The sequence below is a fragment of the Hylaeus anthracinus genome, unplaced genomic scaffold (genome assembly GCF_026225885.1).
Source record: "Hylaeus anthracinus isolate JK02 unplaced genomic scaffold, UHH_iyHylAnth1.0_haploid 11982, whole genome shotgun sequence".
Classification (NCBI taxonomy): domain Eukaryota; kingdom Metazoa; phylum Arthropoda; class Insecta; order Hymenoptera; family Colletidae; genus Hylaeus; species Hylaeus anthracinus.
Genome location: NW_026534330.1, coordinates 11012929 through 11037029, shown reverse-complemented (window position 1 = coordinate 11037029; position 24101 = coordinate 11012929). Strand labels below are relative to the sequence as shown.

General features: G+C 40.4%; 1 protein-coding gene across 2 annotated transcripts; it reads left to right on the top strand.

Annotated features, from left to right (window-relative positions):
• The first annotated feature begins 8 nt into the window (after positions 1-8).
• Positions 9-24062, top strand: LOC128885960 (polyamine-transporting ATPase 13A3-like). Of its 2 annotated transcripts, none has more exons than XM_054140411.1 (11): positions 9-146; positions 15727-15811; positions 15888-16115; positions 16275-16411; positions 16487-16643; positions 17253-17457; positions 17528-17866; positions 18582-19533; positions 19911-20430; positions 20870-21051; positions 21376-24062. In XM_054140411.1, the coding sequence occupies exons 1-11, from the start codon at positions 47-49 to the stop codon at positions 22800-22802; spliced, it is 4332 nt and encodes a 1443-aa protein (XP_053996386.1). In that variant the 5' UTR covers positions 9-46; the 3' UTR covers positions 22803-24062. The 2 variants fall into 2 exon arrangements, with proteins under 2 accessions (XP_053996386.1, XP_053996385.1); XM_054140410.1 differs by lacking the exon at positions 9-146 and adding an exon at positions 12231-14726.
• Positions 24063-24101: the final 39 nt, after the last annotated feature.

Below are 24101 nucleotides of genomic sequence, written 5' to 3'. Positions count from 1 at the left end.
CACGCGATGCACGACAAGTCCCCTGGTGTTGTTCGACTACTTATAAATGCCAAACTCTCCGACAACAACCGCTGGCGGGATACCACGGGGGAGAGGGACAGATTTCGAACGAGCCTCCTCCGAGCCGAGGATAAACACCATGGACGGTAGGACTCTGTTGCTTTCGATGTACAGCCGCTGGTAGGGATCTTGTGAGGTCGTAAATTGAAACAGCAGTTACTGCTTCATCGGTACAGGTAACTGATCCCTAGGACGACTGGGATGCCCCGGCTCTAAACTATACATGCCCAAGTTGCACCCCACGACCCCAAGACTAAACATATTTTGTTGCGAGTATCTCGGGTTTCCCCAATCTGGAAAAACCAAAAACTCGTGAGGATGATTGGTTAACTACAGTGGGTGTAGAAAGTATTTGTACACCGATCAATTTCCACAAAAGCTATGTAAAATTGTAATTTATTAACTTATTTTTTATAAACTATGACATTCTACATATTCTCGGAAATCTCTAGAATAGATAGATTACAAACAAAAATAGCTATTTATGTAAATTGCGAAATTAACGAGAAAAAAACAATTATTCGATAGAAATATTGAAGCAATAAGTATTCGCACAACTGTTTAATTTTTAAAACTTCATTAAAAAAAAAAAAAGAAATTTACATTAATTTATAAGTATATAATACTTCCTTCGTGGGATTTCCTTTTGATTTTATAATTATTGCAACTCTTCTAAGCATTAAATTAACTAAATTATTAGTTATTCGAAGTGGAATCTTCTTCAATTCTTCTATTAGAGCCATTTTTAAAAGTACTTTACTGGAAATTTGATGTTTTCTAATTCGTACGGAGCAATAAACTAATGTGTTTACGTTACAAACTCTACTGTAAACGATTCGATATAAGAATCGTACAAATATTAGGTTGTCCCAAAAGTTTCTTTCGCTTTATTAATAAGTAAACATGCACAATAGTTTATGTTTTATGTTACATTACTGAATTGTGCACGATTCATTTTGCTCCATTACTGTTACAACATGAATATCTATGAAATTAGATTGTCTATTTATATAAACACGACCACATCAAATAATTGAGTGTAACTCGCGAAAGAAACTTTCGGGACAACCTAATACTTATTGCTTCTATACTTTTACCCACTTTTCGCATTTTTTTGTTAATTTCACAAATTATATTAACTAGTAAATGTTGTTTGGACTATATCTATCTTAGAGACTTCCGAGAATATGTAAAATATCATTGATTATAAAAAAAGAAGTTAAGAAAGTACAATTCCACACAAAAGTTTTTTGGGAAATTGATCGGTGTACGAATACATTCTACACCCACTGTAAGTTCCTACCTACCACGGTATTTTCGATAAGTATTCGCCTCTCGAACACAAACCTTTGTTTTTAATCAGACAATCGGTACGATAAGTGTTTGGTGTACGAATCTATATTATCTGGATTTTACTCACAATTAGCGCGTTGCCTAACTGAAATTAAGAAACAGTGTTTCTTGATCCATTACAGAATCATGTGTGAACGTACATAAGGAGAATAAAGTTATTGAAATATGAATCTCCTAATTCTGATATCGTATGGAATAAAAAGTCTAGCTCTATCCTTGTCTAAAAATGTATCAGATTACTAATTACGGTCGGCTTAAATTGTAAAGATCAATTTCCGACCGATTTTCCGACCTCACAAGATCTCTACCGGTGACTTCACGTTACGACGGGTAACGCTTGACCGTTACGAAGGCTCCTTGTACTTGACGGGCCCCGATGAACTGTGCACGTTGAGCCCATCGAAAGTGCACGTACAGTTCGTTGCTCATTAGTTGGCGAGGCAGTTCAATTGGCTGACGAGTAACGGCGACACCTTTAATTTCACGCATTTTCGTTATTGGCTGAAGCCGTTACATTTGCGAAGCTACCGCGTAACGAAGACGGCGGAAGAGACATATCGAGATAAACTGAGAGAGCAATAGTAACTATTGGCGTAGATATGTAAGAAAAATGGAAAAGTTGGAGACGCATAAGATACACTTTGTATATGTCGCAGGGAAATGATAAAAATAGAGATTTGATCAAATCCCTTGACTTTTTTAGTGAAAAGATGGAATAATATTGTTTAGATATTAAAAGTATTAATTTAGTAAATCATGCGTTATTAATACAACAATAGTCGTAGAAACATAAATTATTTATTCGAAATTAATTAGCAAAAGAAATAGGTACTTAAGCTGATATTTTAAAACACAAAATGGATATTTTTAATGAAATTTTACAGATTTTTAGTGAATGTAATTAATAAATAAATACGTTCATTTATTTTTATTAAAACACGTTGTTGATTTGTGGATTTTTACACTAAAACAGTTATGGGATTTGATCAAATCACTTACTTTCTTTAGGGAAATGACCTCACAGAGTCGTTATTTTAACATCTCCCGTGAATTGATCATCTACCTTAGGGATTTGATCAAATCTCTATTTTTATCATTTCTCTGCGACATATATAACCGACAGTGGAGTATGAACTACGACTACGCAGTGTGACTGCTCGAAAGAAAGAAAGCTCCTGGAGTCCCGTTCAGTTCGTAGGTGCCTCGCCAACTCCTGAGCAATATACAATACACGTGGATAAAAATTCGATTTTACTTTGTCGATATTTCAACCAATCAGTTGTGATTCACGAGTATACTCGTCATGGAGAAAAGGCAGTATTTTGTGTCATGACGAGTTCTTGATTTTTTAATTTTTGATAGCTCAGCTCTGAGTGGTCACCGGGGAATACTTATGTAAGCAATGACAACGCCGCAACTTTGTTGAGTTAAGATATTTTTAAATAGCAATCTTTAGACTAGGAATCTTTGGACTAAAAACATAACATTGTTTGCTATATTGACAGTAGGCATGAATATATTTGGATCGCTGTTTGATCGAAGAACCATTCTAAGTATTTTACATTATCGATTGCGAGACTGAAAGACTTCATCGATCACAGTGGCTGTAGATTCAAGATTCTTAGATTAAAAGATAAGAAAATTGTAGAATTGTCAAGTGGACGTCTATTATCTTAGATAAGATTTATTGAAAAATGTGAGTTCATCAGCAACGAATATCTAGATCAGTTCGTCATTTGTTTTTAGGAACCGATACTATAATTTTGATTGTGTCTTCCAATCTATCCATCGAATTCTAATGATAAAATCTTAAAATAGAATTTTTATCCTAGCCATAGATGAATTGATTCCAATAATAAGGCGATTGATTGAATAAAGCGAATTTGGTCTTTTTTGAATGTTGAGGAGCAGCTGCAGGAAGGGAAGACGATTAGGTGGTTCGTGAGGTCGCAATTCCGCGATCTTTTCGCGAGATCTATTTTCTCTTCGAAGCGAAGCGTCCAAAAATGTTTGGAGCCGCCCTAATGGTTCCAAGAAGTACCGTCGTTCCTTCGAAACGATTTGTCAATTAGCGCTAGCTGTCACGTTGGCGACGAACAATTTTATTAAACAGCGTCCTCGACCTACGCGTCCTAATTTAACGATTTGAAAAGCTGGGGGCATAACGTTCACCGAACGAACGACTTACATCGGACTAAGGCGAGTGATAAAACATCGTTTAAATGATTCAAATTGACTAGGCTTTAACGATAGGGAAGAGTGAGGACGTTAACTTTTAATACTCAAATTGTAACAGTTATAAAAAAAATGTACAGTAGCTGTATGAAGATAAAATCCATGGTAAATCATTTATTTTTGTTTGTTTGAAGATACTCCAAGAGAGTGAGATGAGTTTCTAAAACATCTATTATATTTTTAAAGCATACATGAAAATTTCGATCGTTAAGGATCCTAACAAATACATAACAATTTTACAAAAAAAAACATTCCTTGCAACTGTAATGAAGTTAGACTGTGGTATGTCCCATGGTACGAGCTTTAATTTTTTTGAAGAAATTTAAAAGGTCAAATCACTTATTAAAAGTTATATATTTAATGTTACCAGGACACCTTGAAACTTGAATTTGATATTTTCAAATTTTTTAAATATATTGTTTTAGCTTATAGGCAGCTTTGACCAAGTACTTCATTTTCAATTCAAAAGATATTTCTAATTGTCATAAATTTCTAATAGAAACATCTAATTTAAGTAGTTTGTCAATATCATTGTAATGCAACTACGCAGCACATTGTATACAAACAATAGCTTCACTCTCCGTTTCTGAAGACTCATTAAATGTGATCCAGACAGCTTGAATTCTTATCATATGTTGCAATGAGACAAAGCAATTTGCGTTGCACATTCTACCATTATTATGACTAATTATGCATAAAGTAACATGTCTGATACAGCATGTTTTTAAAATATAAAAGACAACAACGAAATATCGTTATTTAATTTTACGAAAATTATAAAAACATTATGGATGTATCGATATTCAAATCGCTTCTAAGCGACTCTTATGTCTAGAGCCTACTCCCCCAGTAGAAAAAGAATTTCTTCCCAGAAAAGAATTTTAACTAGCTAAATTGAATTCGCTTCAATGACTAAAAAAGGAAGATATAAATAAAACAAATAAATATTTGTGTCTTCAAGAGTAATAGAAATGTACAGGTGTAAAGCTTTCAGAGACGTTTCAAGCTCTTGTTCAATGACAAACTACTAGGAAAAGTACTTGACCCGCGAAAGATGCTCGACTGTAGTGTTTAACCTTAGAGGTTATCTGGAATTGGAACTCCATGTGCTCCGTACATCTGAGACTCGATAAAACGGGCGCATGGGTATGGAAATGCAGTCGATTCATAGAAAGATAGGAACAAGAGACGCCATTTTCAACAGTTTAATCATTTTCGCACACGATAAGAAACCGTAATCTTTCGCTAATGAACTTATTTATATCTATGCGATTCATTTAGATGTCTTGATAGTGCTAGTTATTTATATCAGATTAACTCGAACGAAACTTAGCGTTCTTGATAAACGGATTCCGTGAAAATGTATGTATGCATTGCGTATCGGAGTCTGTTTAGCAATGTCGTCGGGATTGGCGTGGCAATCGCACTACGTCGTCGCAGTTTGCGTATTACACACTTTTTTCAGCCAATATTTGTCAACTATTTCAAATTATGCCACACCTTAGAGCCTATCCCTGATGTTATAATAAATAAGGTTCTAAACAATTATAATAGAAGGTACTTGGAATTAAAAAAGAAAGAACTTAGTTAGGCTTTTTTTTTAACTTGATTGCCTTCGATGGATATCAATTTTATATTAGTCTAAAGTACTAATTTGAGCAACGTGAGTTTAAATTCTTATGTGTTTGAAATACTTAAACGATTTCATGCTACATCTCAAAGCTTCTGATATAATAATCAACCTAAAAAATTATAATATAAGCAGATATTACGAATATAAAATACTATTCTTACACACCTGTATTAAGAATGTTTAATACATTTGATTTACTTCCAAAGAAAAAGAATTACTCCTAACCAAATTGAATTTATCACTATAACAAGCATACCCAATTCATTTCGATCAGCAGGCCAATTTGCACTTTACTATCAAGTTGCGGGCCGAATGTGCACATGTATTTTAGAACGGTCAAAAATATCCTGAAGTAGAGTAGTGAAAAGCTACTTTGTCAGTCTCGACACAGAGGTCACTTGTTATGGCTTTTAATTGTTGAATTTAAGTCACATCCACGTCAGAAATTATTACAATTTAAATTGTAAATATTGGAAGCTTATCAGTGTTATATCATAACGATCATTTATGTAAAAGAAAAACATACCAATATAAACTGATATTTATAGTTGCCAATATAGCAATCTCATCCTGTGTACAAGATACCAACCTCCAGACGTTCTTGAGCACACAAAAAACACATTTATTCGAGGAAGAACCAAAAACTGCTCGAAATAATATTTACCAATTCGAATGCATTTCAAAATAAAAGAACTGTTTGATCTTCATACATATACATTGTACACGACTATGTATACTTTCTTTATATCTGAATCTTTCCAGAAAAGTACCATTGTGATAAAAATTGCGAGTGAGGACCACAGAGTTTCTTTTCATTTAATCTGGAATAGAACGCTCTGCGTTTCATGAATTCGTTTTATAACGAGATTACTAATCATCCTTCCCCGGAAACGCTGACGACTTCGCGGAAAGTTCGCCAGGGACATGTCACTGGATTATTATACAGGGTGTCCCAAAAGTCGGGGAGGAGCCGGAAATGGGGGGTAGTTGAGACGATTCTGAACAACAATTTCCTTTGGAAAAATGTCGGATAGGGCTTCGTTAGGAAGATATTAAGAGAAAACCCCGACCAATCAGAGTGCGCGTAGACCGTTCGAGCGGCCGCGGTAGCGAAGGCTACGCGCTAGGCGGCAGCGTCAATGTCCTTCGATGCACGTCGAGTCACTTGTTCGCGTACAAGCGCGGCCGCCAGCGCGTAGCCTTCGCTACCGCGGCCGCTCCAACGGTCTACGCGCACTCTGATTGGTCGGGGTTTTCGCTTAATATCTTCCTAACGAAGCCCTATCCGACATTTTTGCTAAGGAAATTGTTGTTCAGAATCGTCTCAGCTACCCCCCATTTCCGGTTCTTCCCCGACTTTTGGGACACCCTGTAGAACCGAAAAGTTCAAGCAGCTGTCTGCGTTCGCGATCAGAGACGTGAGGAACCAGAATTCATTCACAGCGAGATGAAATTAATTTTTATTTAATTTTATATTGTTTATCATCTTGATTGCGATTTGCATAAACATCCGCAGTCTAGCGGTGAATAATATTTAGTTTAACAGAAATTTTGTATAGATTCGATGCAATTGTGCGTCGATTTTAAATATATTATTATTAACGTCGCCAAGTACAAAATCTTTGACACAGGAAAGCCAACAACTTAATATATCAGCTGTCGCGAATATGAAACGTGACACTATTCTGGTGACAGTGACTTACGATATTCAGAATCCTGTTTTAGTCACTTATATCATCGACAGCAATAGCGACACGCACAAAAATTGAAAAAGTTACTTATCGAATATTTTTCAACATTCTGTTCATTCTATTCCAGACGATTACATCGCGTCAGTTACTATCAGACGCGTTTTAAAAAAAAATTGTTTGTCATGTATACTACGGAACATTGCATCATAAATTAGATACAAACACGAATTCAAATATAATTCATTTTTTCTATGCTCGACAATTTCTGCACACTATAAAGTAATACAATAATCGCACATAAAATATTTGTATTACTTAATGCATTGCTTTTGTAATTTAAGCAGAACGAAAAACTTTATAACATTTTACTCTAAAGAAATATGAGAATAATTACGCATCGTACGAAAGTATCGATGGAATTACTTATCGAGTATTTCTCCACTTATAGTCTCAATGAAATCAGTCAATTATTTTTGTCGCGTTACGAATGAATTCTGGCTCACTGTACGTCATTCTAAATGCAGGAATCTAGTCGGAGAGACGACGAGTAAGTAGAATGTGAGACGATTTTCATCGAATCGGTCGGCGACGCTCCAAAATAGCCACGGAGGTCGTGTCTCGTCTATCTTCCGTCGGCGCGTGGTGGAACTCGCAAATCGTTGATCGATCGTCGCCCAGATTTATCACTGAAGTCGTAACGCCTGGACCGGGTACGACAGGAAAGAAAACAGATACGAATAAAGTTAATAAGGCACCAGTAGTTGACACATTAACACTTTGTTTAGCGTTCTACGTAGAAACAGTTCGCAACTTAGAAAGTATTGAAACTGGTGAAAGTAAAAAGTCGATTAATTGGGAATCGCCGCGATGACCCCGATTGATCAACTCAAGGTTCCTTATTTGGGAACCGAGAATCGCGGTCGCTTCTTCAAGTGACTCCTCTCCTACTCTTGGTCTGCGAGTTGCAGTTTATTATAAAGATAACAGTGTAGTACCGAGGAGGGCGACTGACAAGAACTGTTTCGCGAGATATCTAGTGCAGAGAAATCGATATCTGCTCGCGAAAGAATCAACGAACCGCTATAAAAGAATGATGCGATCTTGTATATACAATATCAATCAATAGCTTTCTATAATCAATTAAGATAATGCCATTCCTTCTCAATCTAATGGAAATGATTAAAGCAAACTTATTTATAATTTTGAAAAACATAATGATTCTTCTATAACATACCGTGCGTTTGAAATTAACTCTCCGTCTGTAATTTGGGTCACTGATGATCCAAGATAAATTTCATTGTGATATTTTTTCAAAATGAAAGGCGGAGGAATTTAAAACTCCAACGCTACTAATTATTAATTATACGAATAAAATATTTCTACAAACTATACCCAATTAAAAATTAACGTTTTGAATATTTCTGAAATAAAATTGACACTTAAGCAATACACAATTTAATTGACTGGAAAATTAATTTTTTCACTCTGACAAAGGTATCTACCAAATGTCAGGTAAAAATTTAACCGTTCAATTAAATAAACGTCGCGAATAAATTATTATATGTTACCCGTATTCGCTCTCTGTAATTTGAATAAAATCTTCGCCATTTCTGTTCTCGAGCTGTCCTGAATGAAATGTTACTGCGTTAGCATTTAACTATCGAAAGATAACATCTACTTTTGAAATTCCGTTCAAGTTGTCATCCGAGGGCAGTCAGTGTTTACGGATGTTGGCGAAAACGGCCACTGATCTTACATAACAGTTGCTTGCGTGCGGAATCGTCGACCGAATCGAACCCGATGAAATTGAAATGATACGAAGTCCTAGCTGTGCTTAACGACTATGTATTAAAAGTTCGGCAATCCAACCATCGATCGATAAAACGTAATTAAACGAAGTACCATGTACTTGTATCACGATTCGCGTCAGACTCAAACACTCGGTCGTGGAACATTACTGATAACAGGTCGAACGATTGTACACCGTAAACAGATAAACTGCACATGACTGATTGACAATGACCGATAGAGTACACAAGGCAATTCTTAAAATTAATATAGCAGGTATTCGATGAAATGAGCAAATTATGGAACGTAAGTTTTGTTGAAAAACTTACTCCATTTTCATAATACAACCCTCGGTTTACGTGATAACTATTCTCCTCCATTATTGCTAATTAATAATTACTCTTCATAATGAACAACAACTTAATTGAATAAAATAACAAAACCTAATACTAGCTAACATACGATTATCAGTGAAACCTGCGATAATGGATTGTTGGTAGTGGTCGATAAAAGTTAAAAGGAATACAACAAGTTATTTGATTATCGATCAACACCTAGAGAGCAATTGACATTTGAGCGATGGAGATAAAGATTGTATACCAGTTCAGAAAAAAGTGTTAATGGTTTTAGATTACGGTTTAGCCTTAAAGATCATGATGAAACCAACATATTTTTCAAGCATTACTCGGGAAGACTTCATTTTCTAAAAAATGAATTTATGTCACTTTAATAGCGGATGACTCATGCGTGTTCCTAGAAGAAGCGTTATTGGTAGCTCTGTTCATAGCAAACCAGGAAAGGGAGACCGATTAACCGGAAATTCTGTAATTTCTGGTTCAAGAAAAGTCTGTGACGCAACGTTCCGTCGAACGATGCATGTCCGAGAACCAAGTGCTTCTCCACTTTGCGCAATTCGCGATGTTCACCTTATATAAGTTCCGCTATCTCTCCCGAAGTAATTACGACACTTGAACTGCTGACGACACGTACAAAATTTCCACTCCAAAAAGACGCGATGTCCAGCGAGATAAGGGAAATCGAAACGTGCTAAACAATGCCAAGTCGTCGCACGAGGTCCGAATGCTATTGAGCTTCTTCGAAGCGCTTTTCCTGTTTCTTCTGGTTCAACTCGAGGAAAAAATGACTTTCTCTCTTGAGCCTCTTGCGATAGATATTTATAAACAATTAAATATTTTACACGCGAAGATTTTAATCATTTATTTGTGTTTAATTCTACGATGCTTCATTTATTTTATTCCACTAAAACAGATGTTAATTAATTAAGGTAATATTTTCAAATAAGAATGTCTTGCAGTAAAGACTGCATGCAAAAATGCCCAAACCCAAAAATAATTCTTAAATAAATTTGATAAATTTGATTCTAGCTCAAATTTTCATCCCCTTTACATGCAATTCGTTAGGTGAAACGGTCGATTACTTTCATTATGTGATTGCGAAAGTCTATCATATACTTTTCATACTTCTGTTCGACATAAGCGGAAATATGCCAATATTTTTTACGAATACCATTGTTTTTCCTTTATAGATGACCCCAGCAGGCAAACTCGGATAAGGTTAATGGTCTCTCAATTAACAGTATCTGAATTAAGTGTTCGTGTCTGACAATCTAACCTAAGTAAGAGTCGCCGTCTTTTGTTAACGCGCCACATTTCAATTTGCGTATAAATATTGCATGTTATAAATTAAATGATGTCGTTGTCTCCATATGATATGATCTATTAGACCTTGAAGCGTAGTTTGATAAATCATTTGTCTCTTTTTCTACGTCTTAGAATTTTATGCATTTTTATTTGCCATTAAGACAGCAAGCATTTTACGAAGAGTAACGTTCAACTTAAACAATTATTAAAATTAGGTCTAAAATATCGTATATTAATAAATTACATTCTTGATCAATTAATCAATCAATTAAAAAATAATTAGTCGAATTTTAATAGCACTCGAAGAGCCAGATTCCAAGAGCAATTAAATAATTGTTAATTATCAACTGTTTGTTTTTAAATACATGAGTCATATATTGATCTGCAATTAAACAAACTACCCGTGCGCATATTTACATAGATGGTCAGGCATATTAACTTACCAATTCATTTGCAATTTTTGTAGTTCATTTACTACAATTCTCTAAAACGAAACCACAAAATCATTTCTATTTTTAAGTATATACATTTGGCTTTAAAAATCAAACAACTTTAATTTCATATTTAACTGAATTCCAATAAAATATGGATCTTGATATAAGACGAAGGAGCTTATGATGAAAAATTGAGCGAAATTAAATCTCAAGTATTAAAATTGGTATTTTAAAACGTTCGATCTTTTAAAATGTTTTAAATGTCTCCCGCACATTCTTTTATACTAGATTTCTATGAATGTAAAGTTTAAAGGATAAGATTTTGATGACGTTTGGAACATAGAATCCACTAATTTAACATAACTATTTCTCGTATACTGTAAAGGAACAAAACCATGAGTTTTCGGGGCTCAAAAGTTACTCAAAAATTACTCAAAGTTACTTGAAAGCGGATATACGCGCAAGCCCACCCCACCACTCGCCCCGAGAGTTAAGTATGAACGCTTCGGACAGCCGGCACGTGCTGTCGGAGCAGGCTAGGAGTTACAACGAACGTAGTATCGACCACGAGCACTCCAACTCGTTCAATACTCCAATGGCCCGTAGGAGCAAGAGAGATAACGCGAAGCGTGATCACGAGGTGTCGTCGAGGCGGGCGAACCGCTCGATTTGCTTGGGTTTCGGCGCCGTAAACCTAAACAGATGCACCTGCCCGCTAAGCGGTAGGCACCAACGAATGGTCGCGGAACCGACCGCATGCATTTCAAGTCCCGTGCAATTAACAGGGCCGCACCGGCGCCGCGGAAGAAGATACCAGCGAGTACAAATGAGTCACAAGCGACGCCGACGCCGACTCGAAATCCGCTGGTAGGGGTATCTCAGGCGCGACGTCGTCGAACTTGGAGCCACAGAGCTTCGAGCAATCTAAGGCTCCAAAATTACGCAATCGCTGATAAACTACACCCAAGATCGGATAACAAATATTGACAACGCTCCGGCGCCCATCCTCTCTAGACAAAATCTATTCGCGTCAGAAATCATCGCACTCGCTCCAAATCGATCACGACTTCATTCGATCGCCTTACATAAGCACCGTCCTCGGTGTCTCTCGTCGGCAGCTGTCGGTTTCGAAATTCGCGATTCGTTTAAAGAGAACGAAATCAGAGTTGGAGCATCCCACGGAAACCGCTGACAAGGAGGATCGTCGAACGCCACGCGAACTCAGCGAATCACAGCGATATCCGAAACCGTTGACGGAGCGCAATCGAATCCACCGTTTCGGAGCCAGATAAACGGAACACGTGGCGTACCTGACGAGGGGAAGTGAAGGGTACGTCCCTGAACCGGGATTCGGAGCGGCAGAGCGCAAGTCTTCTGCTAATGCCAAACGACTCCCTTAATACACTCGCGTCCGGAATCTCGTTGGTAATTGGGGCGAACGCTTTGTGCCAGCTGTCGAGTACTTGTCAGTGGTTTACGGTGACTGTGCGAACCGGTCGGACACGAGCCTCGTCGCACAGACCAAGTCCGAACAGCGAGGGAATTCGTCGTCTGGTCGGCGGAAACGTGTATTTCGGAGCGGATCTACAAGGCAACTGGGCTGGCTGGTCGCCATCTTAGATTCATCGTGAGCACGTTGCAGAAAACCGTCGTGGCAAACGTTTCGCGAAAGACCGTCGTCTACTTGGAACTCGAATAAACATAGAACGGGGGTGCCATGAGGAAAGGTGTCGTTTTTCCTCGAACGTGAACGCCTATAAAGACACGGTGCATGTCGACGCAGGCAGACGCAGAGCGGGTGCTGCGAGCGAGAATACTCTTGCGGCGGTTCGTGTCGGTTCCACAGATGCGTGAAAACCAAGTGAAACGGCAGTGTGCAAAGTGACTTCTCTTAAGGGCGTGATTTTTTCTTTTCCGTTTCCTAATTTACCGGGCATCCACACCGCCAGCGGAGCTGACATCAGACAGAGGGAAACGCAACGGGATCGTCATTATGAGCAAGATGCTAGGAACAAACTATTGCACCGTGTTCTCTGTACTTAGAAGTCCCGAAGAGGGTGAATCGTTTAAGCGAATCATCTGAAAGAACTGGACGTGTGATCGATTTTAAGGAGACGTCGCGGGAAGAGTAGGATTCCGTGTGTTGTCAACCGCGAGGACGATCGTCAGGATTCAGCTGGATCACGAGATCGTGATAGATGGATAGATAAAGTTCAGTGGTAAATAAAAGTGATTAGGTTATAGCAAAGTGATCGATCACCAAAAGTACTCGTGCGAGCCGTGTGGTCATCTTCGAAAAAAGAACTCCGTAGTTGACGCAATCCGTACCTATATATAGATCCTCGCAATTCGCGAAACCGCGAGTCGAACCCCTATCGACGAACAGCAAATGTTTACTTTTCGTTTCTCGCTATCTCGACAGACTGTTACTTAAATCAAGGACCGAGAGTCTATTCTTGGGGCTAATAAAACCGTGAGATCGTCGTGCACTTGGAAATACAAGTCTTTTCGCGAAAGTGATACTCGACGTGATTGGTCAAATCGCGAAAAAAGGTTTTTAGAACGGTACCGGTAAAAACGCGATCGATCGATCATTTATCGACCCGATCGCGCGGTGACAGTCGATAACCTAGATCTCTGTGTATTTCCGCGGCCCGTAACGGGTGTATACGAATTTCTCTGCCGCTCGAGACATCCGACGGCGCCCAAGATATCCTCATAACCCGTAATGTATTTGAGATCGCACGAACAGACAGCAAAAGGGAGGCACGAGCACACAAGAGAGGCGGTAGAAGCTGGTTGCGGGGCGAGGGAACGAAATCACCTTGGATCAGCTGGGAGGAGCAAGGGCAAGACGAAGACACCTCTGGTGGACTGCTGGGATCTCGAGGTACCTCAGTTGCATCATCTGAGATCACCAGGCAGGGATTCCGACCAGGCGTGCGTACGACGCGGTATGAGTGAAGGTGAACGAGCGGTCATCACGCCACGAATCGGCTGGCGAAAGCTCACCGATCCTGGCGACTGACACGAATCCAGGAATTCGGGGGCAGGTCCGAAACGATAGCATCAGCTGCTGCTCTATCGTCAACGTCCACGTTGTCCTGCCGCTCAACCTCCATACTCGTGGGAACGTCTCCAGCCCTCGGCCCTCGATACGACACCGCATCCCGAACCGTTCGTCATCCATGCCGGCCAGATGCAAGAAAACGCTCCGTCGAGATCCACGTCGAGAACTTTGAAGACGGACCCAAAAATGGCGGGCAATCGGTGTCGGTAGCAGACGGGGTTATTGCCTAGAGAAGCGATCGCCTCGTCCTGCACTCTTCCTACGGGAACCGCACCTGGACCCACCTTTGGTCTCCGGTAGATTCCCGTTTAACCTCTCTTATCACGAGTGCTCCAACACCTCTCGATCTCCCTTTAAAGTCAGTTGACGAACTTTGCGTCGTTGTTCCGCTTAACTGTCGAACAAACGATAGGGGTCTGCTGGTGGCCCCTGGACAATAATCGTAGTTAATAAGGGTAGAGGTAACATGTAGTAGTGAGACGAAAACAGGATCAATTAGGACGAAGTACGAGAAACGTCGAAAGGCATTACGCTGTCGTGATACCGCAAACAGTATTCCCGGTGGAGAACGATCGCCTGCGAGACGCAAACGGTTGCATCTAACGAACGGAGAAGAGAACGTTGCCTTTTTTTTTTCTTTTTTGATCGAGTACTGTTCATTTCGCTGTAACGTCATCATGCCGCCCACGCCGAGCAAACTGAACCTGAACTTCGCCAGAAACGCGTACAACGTGTTTGGAACGCGCGGTAACAACGCCGCCGCTGATAATCAGCACGAACAGAAAACGGAGCTTCTGGAGGGTAAGAGCTCGGAGAGTTACCTTCTTAGATCATTTGGCAGCGACTCGAGTCAGGGTCGGCGCTGGTTGCTGGCGCAAATTTAAAGATGTCTTGACACTGTCCTCTTCCAACTCGTGTTACGGATTAAAAATAACTAGAATCTGAATTTTAAGTTTAGAAGTTGAAATAATACTTAATGTAGGTAGGGACGTAGGTAGGGACTTTTTGAAAATTTACTTTTTCTTGGGTTTAGACTCATTGATAAGTTTATCAGGCTTCGCTTTATCGTTTGGAAAGCTATTTTCTATTGTTATAATTCAGTTTTCTTTACTAATTTTATACGTTGTTTTATATTATTGAAGAAACAACTAAAGAATTTGTTCAATTTGTTCATAAATACTACAGTTTCTGCAAAAATCAACAGTAATGACAAAGTATGATACAAATGTAATACAATGACAAAATAAAAAAAAAATAAATTTGTCGTGGGTATCGTTAATTTTGTACTCTGTCTGACATTATTATTATTTCTTATGTTATCCCTTTAAACTTTCCATACTCGAAGAGAATCACATACTTCGATAATTGCAACGTAATCTCAATAATTGAACGAACTCTTCATCTCTACGCTCGATAATACCTAATAATTGGCATTCTTTCTCACCTTATTATACTTGCATTATCCTGCATACCAACACGAACTATGTAGAAACAATTTTTCGTTTGTTTTTTCTTGCCGTAATCACCAAGATACCGAGAATCGTTTGCTTCCACTTTAAGTCGGCCCTGATTCGATCTATTTGCTCTTAAGAATCTCTTTTAGCGACGTAGTTTTTTGGTAAACTAACCCCATCAATTTTATAACGCTCTATTTTCAAAAACGTAAAATAAATAACATCTCAACTTAAAATAGAGATTCTCTGTTGGAATAAATTTCAAGATACTCGATAGACCCAACATTTAGATACGGTGTCATGATTAACATTTTCATCCTAATTTACGCAATATTCTCTTGTCGCAGGTGCCAGGGGGAATGGCCTCCTCCGCATGAAAAATGGTGTCGACTACGTAAACCCCGGCGAGGAAGACCAAATGGAAATCTATGGGTAAGTAATTTTACATCGTCTACATTACAGCGATCAATGATAATAAAATATGTAACTCAAATATTTTTTTGTTCAGCTTCAAAAGGAACAAACTTTTAACCGCAGTCACCTGGTTCTTAATCATCGTCACCGTAGGCCTTCTAAGACTGGTCTTCCACTGGGTACCACGTCTGATGATATTAGCCACTCATTCTAGATGCCGATTAGAAGACGCAGACACTGTCTTGCTCGTGGAAAAATTCCAAGGAAAACACACGAGCTATTACGTGAAGAAACTGAAGACACTGTCTGCTCAGGATGTGTTGTGAGTATCCTTTGCATAGTACAGGGATTTTAGGTTTGGGCAGGCTTAAAAGTCTCACTTTGATCAAATAAAGAAGAGAAAACAGAATGTAAACGTCTAAATCGTCACATAAATAGTTCGACGTAACACCATAAACTAATCTTCCGCGTGTATTAAAAGGAACAAACCCTTCGATGGAGAGTTGTTGATGGATAACGAGCCATGGGTGGAAAATGGTAGCATGATAACCATCAAAGAAGAAGTCAAAGAAGAGTACCCAACAGTTTCGCTACACCTGGTGGGGGGACAATTCAAACGTAAGCATTCAAACCTTGAATAATACTATTAGAAATCAGTTTTGTTTCGTCATTGATGTTTGTACTTCTGTACAGAGGTTCCATCGATCGTTCTTTTCCATTGTAAGAAGTTAACCTATGTTTGGGATCCCGAAAGATCCGAGTTCCTGAAACTTCGGGGTTTGGACATCGACGTGCTGACTTCGACGTTGCACCAGATGCAAGGATTGAATTATCATGAACAACACATGAGGTATATTATCCTAATAACATGTATTTTAGGATAGTACTCTTGTAATTAAAAGATATTGTCTCGTAATATCATTAATGTCGCGTTACTCGGTTCGACAGCGTGCATAAGAGAGCACTGAAAAAAGACACTGGTGTTCGGTTGACAGCTTTGCGACCACAGCATATATTTGAAACCGAGAAGCCAAGAAGTTTATGAAATTAGATACCTACGGCTATGACCTGACGTAGGAATAATTCTAAATTTAAAATGCATTAGAAAATAACGATCCTCTAAAAAGAAGTTCTGCGACTTACTAACATCACTGTATCGTAACGACCGAACGCATAATTTTTTCAGCAAGCTATTAGCCATATTGGAAAGTGTTTAAGAGACAAACGCACTTACTGTTAAGTTTCGGTAACCTTAAGTTGAACGCATAACACTGTTACACACTCAAGAATCCAACTCTAGCATTTCTAAAAATTTCTTTCCTGAAATATGATATATATATATATATCGTTCGAAAAATAAAAACAAAAAATCCATCCGTAAATAATTTTGACAGCACTGTGCCCCCTTAAATCTTCAATCTCATAGAAGGTAAAACAATAATATCGCTTTTCTGTGCAGACGCTGTGTCTACGGAAACAACGAGATCTTGATTCCAGTGAAGAGTATCCTGACGCTACTTTGCCTCGAAGTCCTTAATCCGTTCTACGTCTTCCAACTGTTCAGTTTTTTTCTCTGGATCGCTGACAACTACTACTACTACGCCATGGTCATCCTGGCCATGTCCAGCGCCGGAATAGTTATGGCAGTCTTCCAGACTCGTAAGGTGCGTTATTATTCGTTCGTTACTTACATAATCTCTAGCGCTGTAGTAATATCCAAGGATCCCTCTACAGAATCAGCAAAATCTACTGTCCACTGTTCACTCTTCCGACGTGGCGACGGTGATGAGAGATCGCGCGACCGGGCAAACAGCAACCGTGCCTGCCGAGCGACTGGTTCCCGGTGATATCTTAGTTATTCCATCCCATGGCTGTCTGATGCCATGCGACGCGGTACTCCTAACTGGAAACTGCATTCTGAACGAGTCCATGCTCACCGGAGAATCGGTTCCCATCACGAAGACCCCCATTCCCTCGTCCAACGAAATTACGTACGATACCAAGGAACATGCAAGGCACACGCTCTTCTGTGGCACTCGAGTTATTCAGACGAGGTACTACGGGTCGGAAAAGGTAATGAAACCTCTTTCCTTTCGGATACAGCATTACTACAGCTCTCACAAAGGATTACTTTATAGTCACCGATTATACGTTTCATCGAAACAGTTTTAACACGTTGGCTCCCAGACGAAAACTCGTGAATATTTCTAAAAGGTTAAAATGTTGTCTCAAGACAATTGAAAGTTAGATAATCTAACATTTGTTAGAGTATTTTATTTTTTAACCTCGCCGTAATTATTTGGTTAGTTTCTTAACGCAGAGTTCTGTCACCCATTTCTGGGTGATGTGGCGACCAATATGCCAATGTGCAAATTTAGAGACATCATATAAATTACTAAATTCTTTTAAAAACTTTTAATAAGTATTATTTGCATGGCTTTCCTATATACAAACGATATATGCTATTCCTCTTATATAATCAAGAACTGTGTATGTATAGCGTATAATACACTTTGCCGAGAAAAGTACGCGTCAATAAACAGATCATGTTGCTGATTATTGCGGTCGGTGAATATACAAGGTGTTTTTTCTAAGGGTGTAGGCCACTGTAAATCATGTAAAAATAGATATGTTTCTATAGTGTTATTCCGCTTTAAACGAAATACCCAGTTCTCATCGGTGTCATACAAGGTCGGTCAACATTGTTTCACGTGAAACGTATTTTAGCGATTTTTCGATTAAACCATTACAGGACTCCAGAAAATCTAAAATAATAATTTTACTCCAGGTCCTCGCCGTAGTCGTCAGGACAGGGTTCAACACCAGCAAGGGTGGCCTAGTGAGATCCATCATGTACCCTCCACCCGTAGATTTCAAGTTCGAACAAGACTCGTACAAATTCGTAATTCTGCTCGCCGGGATAGCGAGCATAGGCGTGATTTACACCATCGTTACAAAAATCATGAGAGGCGTGCAAAGCAGTCACATCGCCCTGGAAGCTTTGGACCTGATCACTATCGTAGTGCCACCAGCGCTACCGGCGGCCATGACCGTCGGTCGCTTGGTAGCTCAGCGCAGACTGGAGAAGAATAAGATTTACTGTACGAGCCCAAGGACCATCAACGTGTCGGGATCGATCGATTGCATTTGCTTCGACAAAACTGGGACGCTAACCGAAGATGGCCTCGACATGTGGGGCGTGGTGCCCGGTCTTGACAAAAAGTTTCAATTGCCTGTGAAAGACATCACGTCCCTGCCCCTGAACGATGTCCTCATCGGTATGGTGACGTGTCACGGAATCACTATAATAGACAATCAGCCGGTAGGAGATCCCCTCGATCTAAAAATGTTCGAATCTACCGGGTGGACCTTGGAGGAGCCCGATGTATCCGACACGTCCAAGTTCTCTATGCTTTTCCCGACTGTAGTCCGACCGCCGAAGGGCTCAAAGTTGTTGAAGAAGTCGCCCAATGACCTACGAATTTCTCTCGGCCGAAAAGACTCCATGTCGTCCGACGTGGTGGACAACGTCTCCTTGAACAACTTCGACGCCGCTCTGGCCGATTCCACGGCGGAATTGGGGGAACAAGGCTTGGAAATCGGTATCGTGCGACAGTTTCCTTTCACGTCCACGCTTCAGAGAATGAGTGTTATCACCAGAACATTGGGCGCTAATCATTACGATCTCTACTGCAAGGGCAGTCCAGAAATGATCCTGAGTCTCTCCAAGACGGAGTCCAGTAAGTGACGCAATCAATTTTATTGAGACGAGTCATAAATAATTGTTGTTTTCTTCTAACAACTTTAATGAAAAGAATATTCTGTTTCGATTTCTCCATTTTAATTACTGACCTAGGTAAATTTCAATTGAAATAATTTATTTTGGATCGTTATGTTCAATACAGTTATTTAAAAATAAAAGTAATATCAATTCGTTCGAAATAATAGCTATCTTAAATAAAGAATTAAATCATTTTAATTATTTCTTTGATCTCTGACTTTGCAAGACCTTGGAGGTAGTTGTATCGCACCATGAATGAATTCGTCTTAATATCCGCTTTCATAATACGTACAAATATTCAGCATGGAATTACAATTGATCGCGTTCCTGTTGCAGTTCCACCAGACTTTGGCGTCGTTCTACAGAATTATACCTCGGAAGGCTATCGCGTAATCGCCCTCGCACACAAATCCCTAAATCGTCTTCCTTACGCCAAAGTCCAACGACTTGGTCGAGAGTCCGCTGAGTCCGATCTGACATTCTTGGCATTCGTAATCATGGAGAACAGGCTGAAACCGGAGACCACGCCTGTTATCAGTGCTTTGAACACTGCCTGCATCAAAACCGTCATGGTCACCGGGGACAACATGTTGACCGCCCTGTCAGTCGCCAGAGACTGCGATATCGTTAAGCCAGGGACACCTGTCATTGCGGTGTCGGCGACTCAGCAAAACCAAATGAAACCACAGATTTACTTCACGAAGAGCAACAGTCAACCGTCGCCCATCTCGCCAATGGAACATGGCGACTTCAGCGAGATGACAGACTTGAACAGCGTGGCTAGCTTGGAAACGGTGGAGAGTGGATCATTTGGGAACAATCAGTTCAAAAACGATGTCAATTATTTATCCGATGAGTAAGTATGGGGCAACGACTTTAACCATCTTGGATATCTTCGTTATTTGTAGTCAGAATAGAGTGGTGATCGGCAAACTTTAGAAGCTGAAGGGCCAATTTCGCCATTAGAGGCGTCAGGACTTTATAAGAACCTTAGTTACATTTTAATAAAATTTGTTGAATAATCGATAAACTATAATAGGTAAGAGTTTAGCTGACTCGTCTTGAATAAAGATTTAAAAAATATAGTTATCGATATAAAAGAACAATAATGACCTCGAAATGGCCAAATTTTATTCTACTATTACAGGAGTCCTTTATAACAATGCAACTTTGTCCAGGCAAGTTTTTTCATAGAACTATAAATAGCAGAGATATTCAAGGTGGACGAAATTATTGCTTGTACAACCTATATCTTTTTACAGTGATTTTTTAATATCTGTATTCTACGTTTTCAGTTTACAGCTCGCGAAGAACAAATATGTCTTTGCGCTCACTGGTAAAACGTGGTCGTTGATCAAGCAGTACTACCCCGAATTGATCCCAAAACTGGTCACTCGCGGTGCAATCTTCGCAAGGATGTCCCCTGACCAGAAACAACAGCTTGTTCAAGAATTGCAGTCTTTAGGGTACTATGTTGGTAAGTGTCTCGTTAGCTTCAAGGGTGATTTCTATTTTCCTATTTGGATAAATAAGTAATGCTTGAAACGTAAAAAAATAACAACTTGAAACGAGGATAATTATTTTAAATATCTTGTGAAGTAATCATTCTTTTACCACTTTATACTTTTTTACGTACAATGACGAAAAGATTCAATTTATGCAAAATAAAATATGTGAATTTTTAAATAAAATCTAGACTGTATATTGTTAAAGGTACACACTTCCGACCATTAAAAATAATTGATTTAATTCTATTCCCGTTCTCTAACCAGACCACTGTTCACCATACGTATTTTTTCAGCTATGGTAGGCGATGGCGCGAACGATTGCGGAGCCCTGAAGGCGGCCCACACAGGAATTTCTCTCTCCGACACCGAATCATCGGTGGCTTCCCCGTTTACCAGCCGCGAAACCAACATTTCTTGCGTGTTGACGGTGATTCGAGAAGGTCGCGCTGCTTTGGTTACATCCTTCGGTATCTTCAAGTATATGGCCAGCTACTCGCTCACCCAGTTCATCTCCGTGATGCTCCTGTACGGAATCGAGTCAAACTTAACCGACATAGAATTCCTCTACATAGATCTCTTCATCATCTCAATCTTCGCCTTCTTCTTCGGTCGCACTCGGGCCTACGACGGTCCGCTGGCCAAGACCGCCCCTCTGAACAGTTTGATCAGCACGACACCGATCCTCAGTCTGGTGACTCAGATCTTAATTGTGGCCATCTTTCAATACGCCAGTCTCTGGCACCTTCGTCAAATGGATTGGTTCGAAGCGTTCAACGCCACAGCCATCGAAGACAAGGACGACGTGGGATGCACGGAGAATTACACGGTCTTCATTATTAGCTCCATGCAGTATATCATCCTGGCAGTGGCGTTCTCGAAGGGCCATCCGTACAGGAAGTCTCTGTTCACGAATTACGGTCTCCTCACCTCGTTCATCTTCATGAGCCTATTCTCTATCTACCTCGCAACGTTTCCCTTCGAATGGTTGTCCGAATGGTTCGAGCTAGTGCTTCCCGAGAGCGTCAGCTTTCGTTTCATTTTGGTCGGTTACGGTGTCGCAAACTTCGTCATATCGTTCCTGGTGGAGTACTTTTTCATCGACTACCTCATCTTCGGCAAATTGCGCTACCGTTGGCACAACGTCGATAAGTCCAGAAGAAAGTTCCTCGCCATCGATCGCGACATGGCGCGCGACTCGAAATGGCCACCGCTCTCCCAAGAACCCCTACCCGAAGCCGCGCCAGACATACTGATTCGTCAAAACGTCACCGAGATCAAAATAGAGAAACGAGTCACCGAACCCTGCCGTCCCGTGGATACCAGCTTCATGAACAGTCCGGTCTGCGCGAACTTCAAGCATTTCGGTTCGGCCACCGAGGTGACCTTGAACCCCAGGTCGCTCTTCAACGACCGTCGGAACACGGTATCGATGCAGACCGTCCCCTGCTTCGAGGACAGGGATCCTGTGATCAAGCAGCCAAAGATAGAGCTGACGTCTAAGAGGAGGCATAATTCGGAATCGGAGAATGGTATAAATCGTTACGAGAGACCGTACAAGAGCCACAGTACGAACCCTATAGCGACCCTGCCCAGAAACACGGCCATAGCTCTTCAGCCTCAGAAGCTTAGAGACTTCAAGAATATCCTAGTGCACAAAAGCGAAGACGGACTGTCCCCCAACGCGCAGAGCGTCCTCGAACTCGACATTCTACCGTCGTAGAACCTATCACTTGTACATTTCGAAGGTAAACGAGCCGACTTTATCGTAGCACCTTGACTGACGGACAGTGGCCACCGGAACGATCTATCACTGTTTCCTATTCGACACGCCTGTTCGACACCGTGGACTCGGATACCACGTAGGATCTCTGCTATTCTGTCACTGCATTTGTTGTCACGCGACAATCACGAGCCAAATCTGTTCAGCTGCTAGACGAAACGAGCCACCAGCGTCTCACAGACTAGGTTTAGCCTGAACGCGCTTAATAGACCTGTTCATCTTCACCGCGATCGGACAGCAGGCATAAATCGTAAGTGTTCAACGACGGAACGATGTGACAGCTTCCTGGTACGATCCCCAACATCGTTCGCACGTGCATTTAGAATGCCGCGGCGTTCACGACAGCTCGATTGGCTGAAGACGTTCCTCGAGCATCGCTGTACTTCGACTAAAGGGGTCCCTTTTGACCCGATCTTTCTTCGTCCTCCTTTTATTAGTATTTCGAGGGTGGCACGCCTTCGAGAAAGTATTATCGTTAGTTTATTTATTTTAGATGATAAATTTTAGCTTGCCCTGCCGCTAGGACGGGGGGGTTCCTCTTTTGGAAGACGATAACCCTTCGCGCAGGCCGATCCAAGTAACGTAGGTAGACGTTCCTTTTTCCAGGAACAATTTTCGCGCTTTGATCCCCGTCTTTTTTCACTGCGGTTTGGAAGCGATACTTAATACGAAACGATGCGCGTCCTACGTGATTGAATTGTTATAGGTGGACGCGGATCCGAATGAATTTTGTAATTAGGGAATTGTAGGAAACCGATGGTTATCCTGTTTTCGAGATCGAAGCCGAGACTTGTTATCCCGTACGTTCGGCGCGAGACCGTCGAATTGTTGACGAACACGAGGGATGTTGTTAACGATACTTGCTGAATTTGTTGTGAAAAGAAATAATGCAGGCTCGTCGCGAAAACGGGATCCTAGGTTCGTTTTGGTGTGATGATGGGAACTGGTAACCATGCTCTAGTTTATCCCAACGTATCATACTTAATCGAGCCGCGGTACTGGACGTGCCGCGGCTCGACGCGCAGAAGCTCGACGCTCGTTGTCGCAGGTACTTATTGTTAACACGAATAACGAGATAAGTGTGTACTTATATACGCAATGGAAATAAATAGTTAAGTGCGTTGTTCTGCTATTTGCGACGCTATGTTTACGTTGAGATATAGCGGTTGTCGAATAACAAAGTATGTTTTTAATGTAAAACGTCTTTTGTTCTTTCGCCCTTTCGTCCAGTTTCCTCTT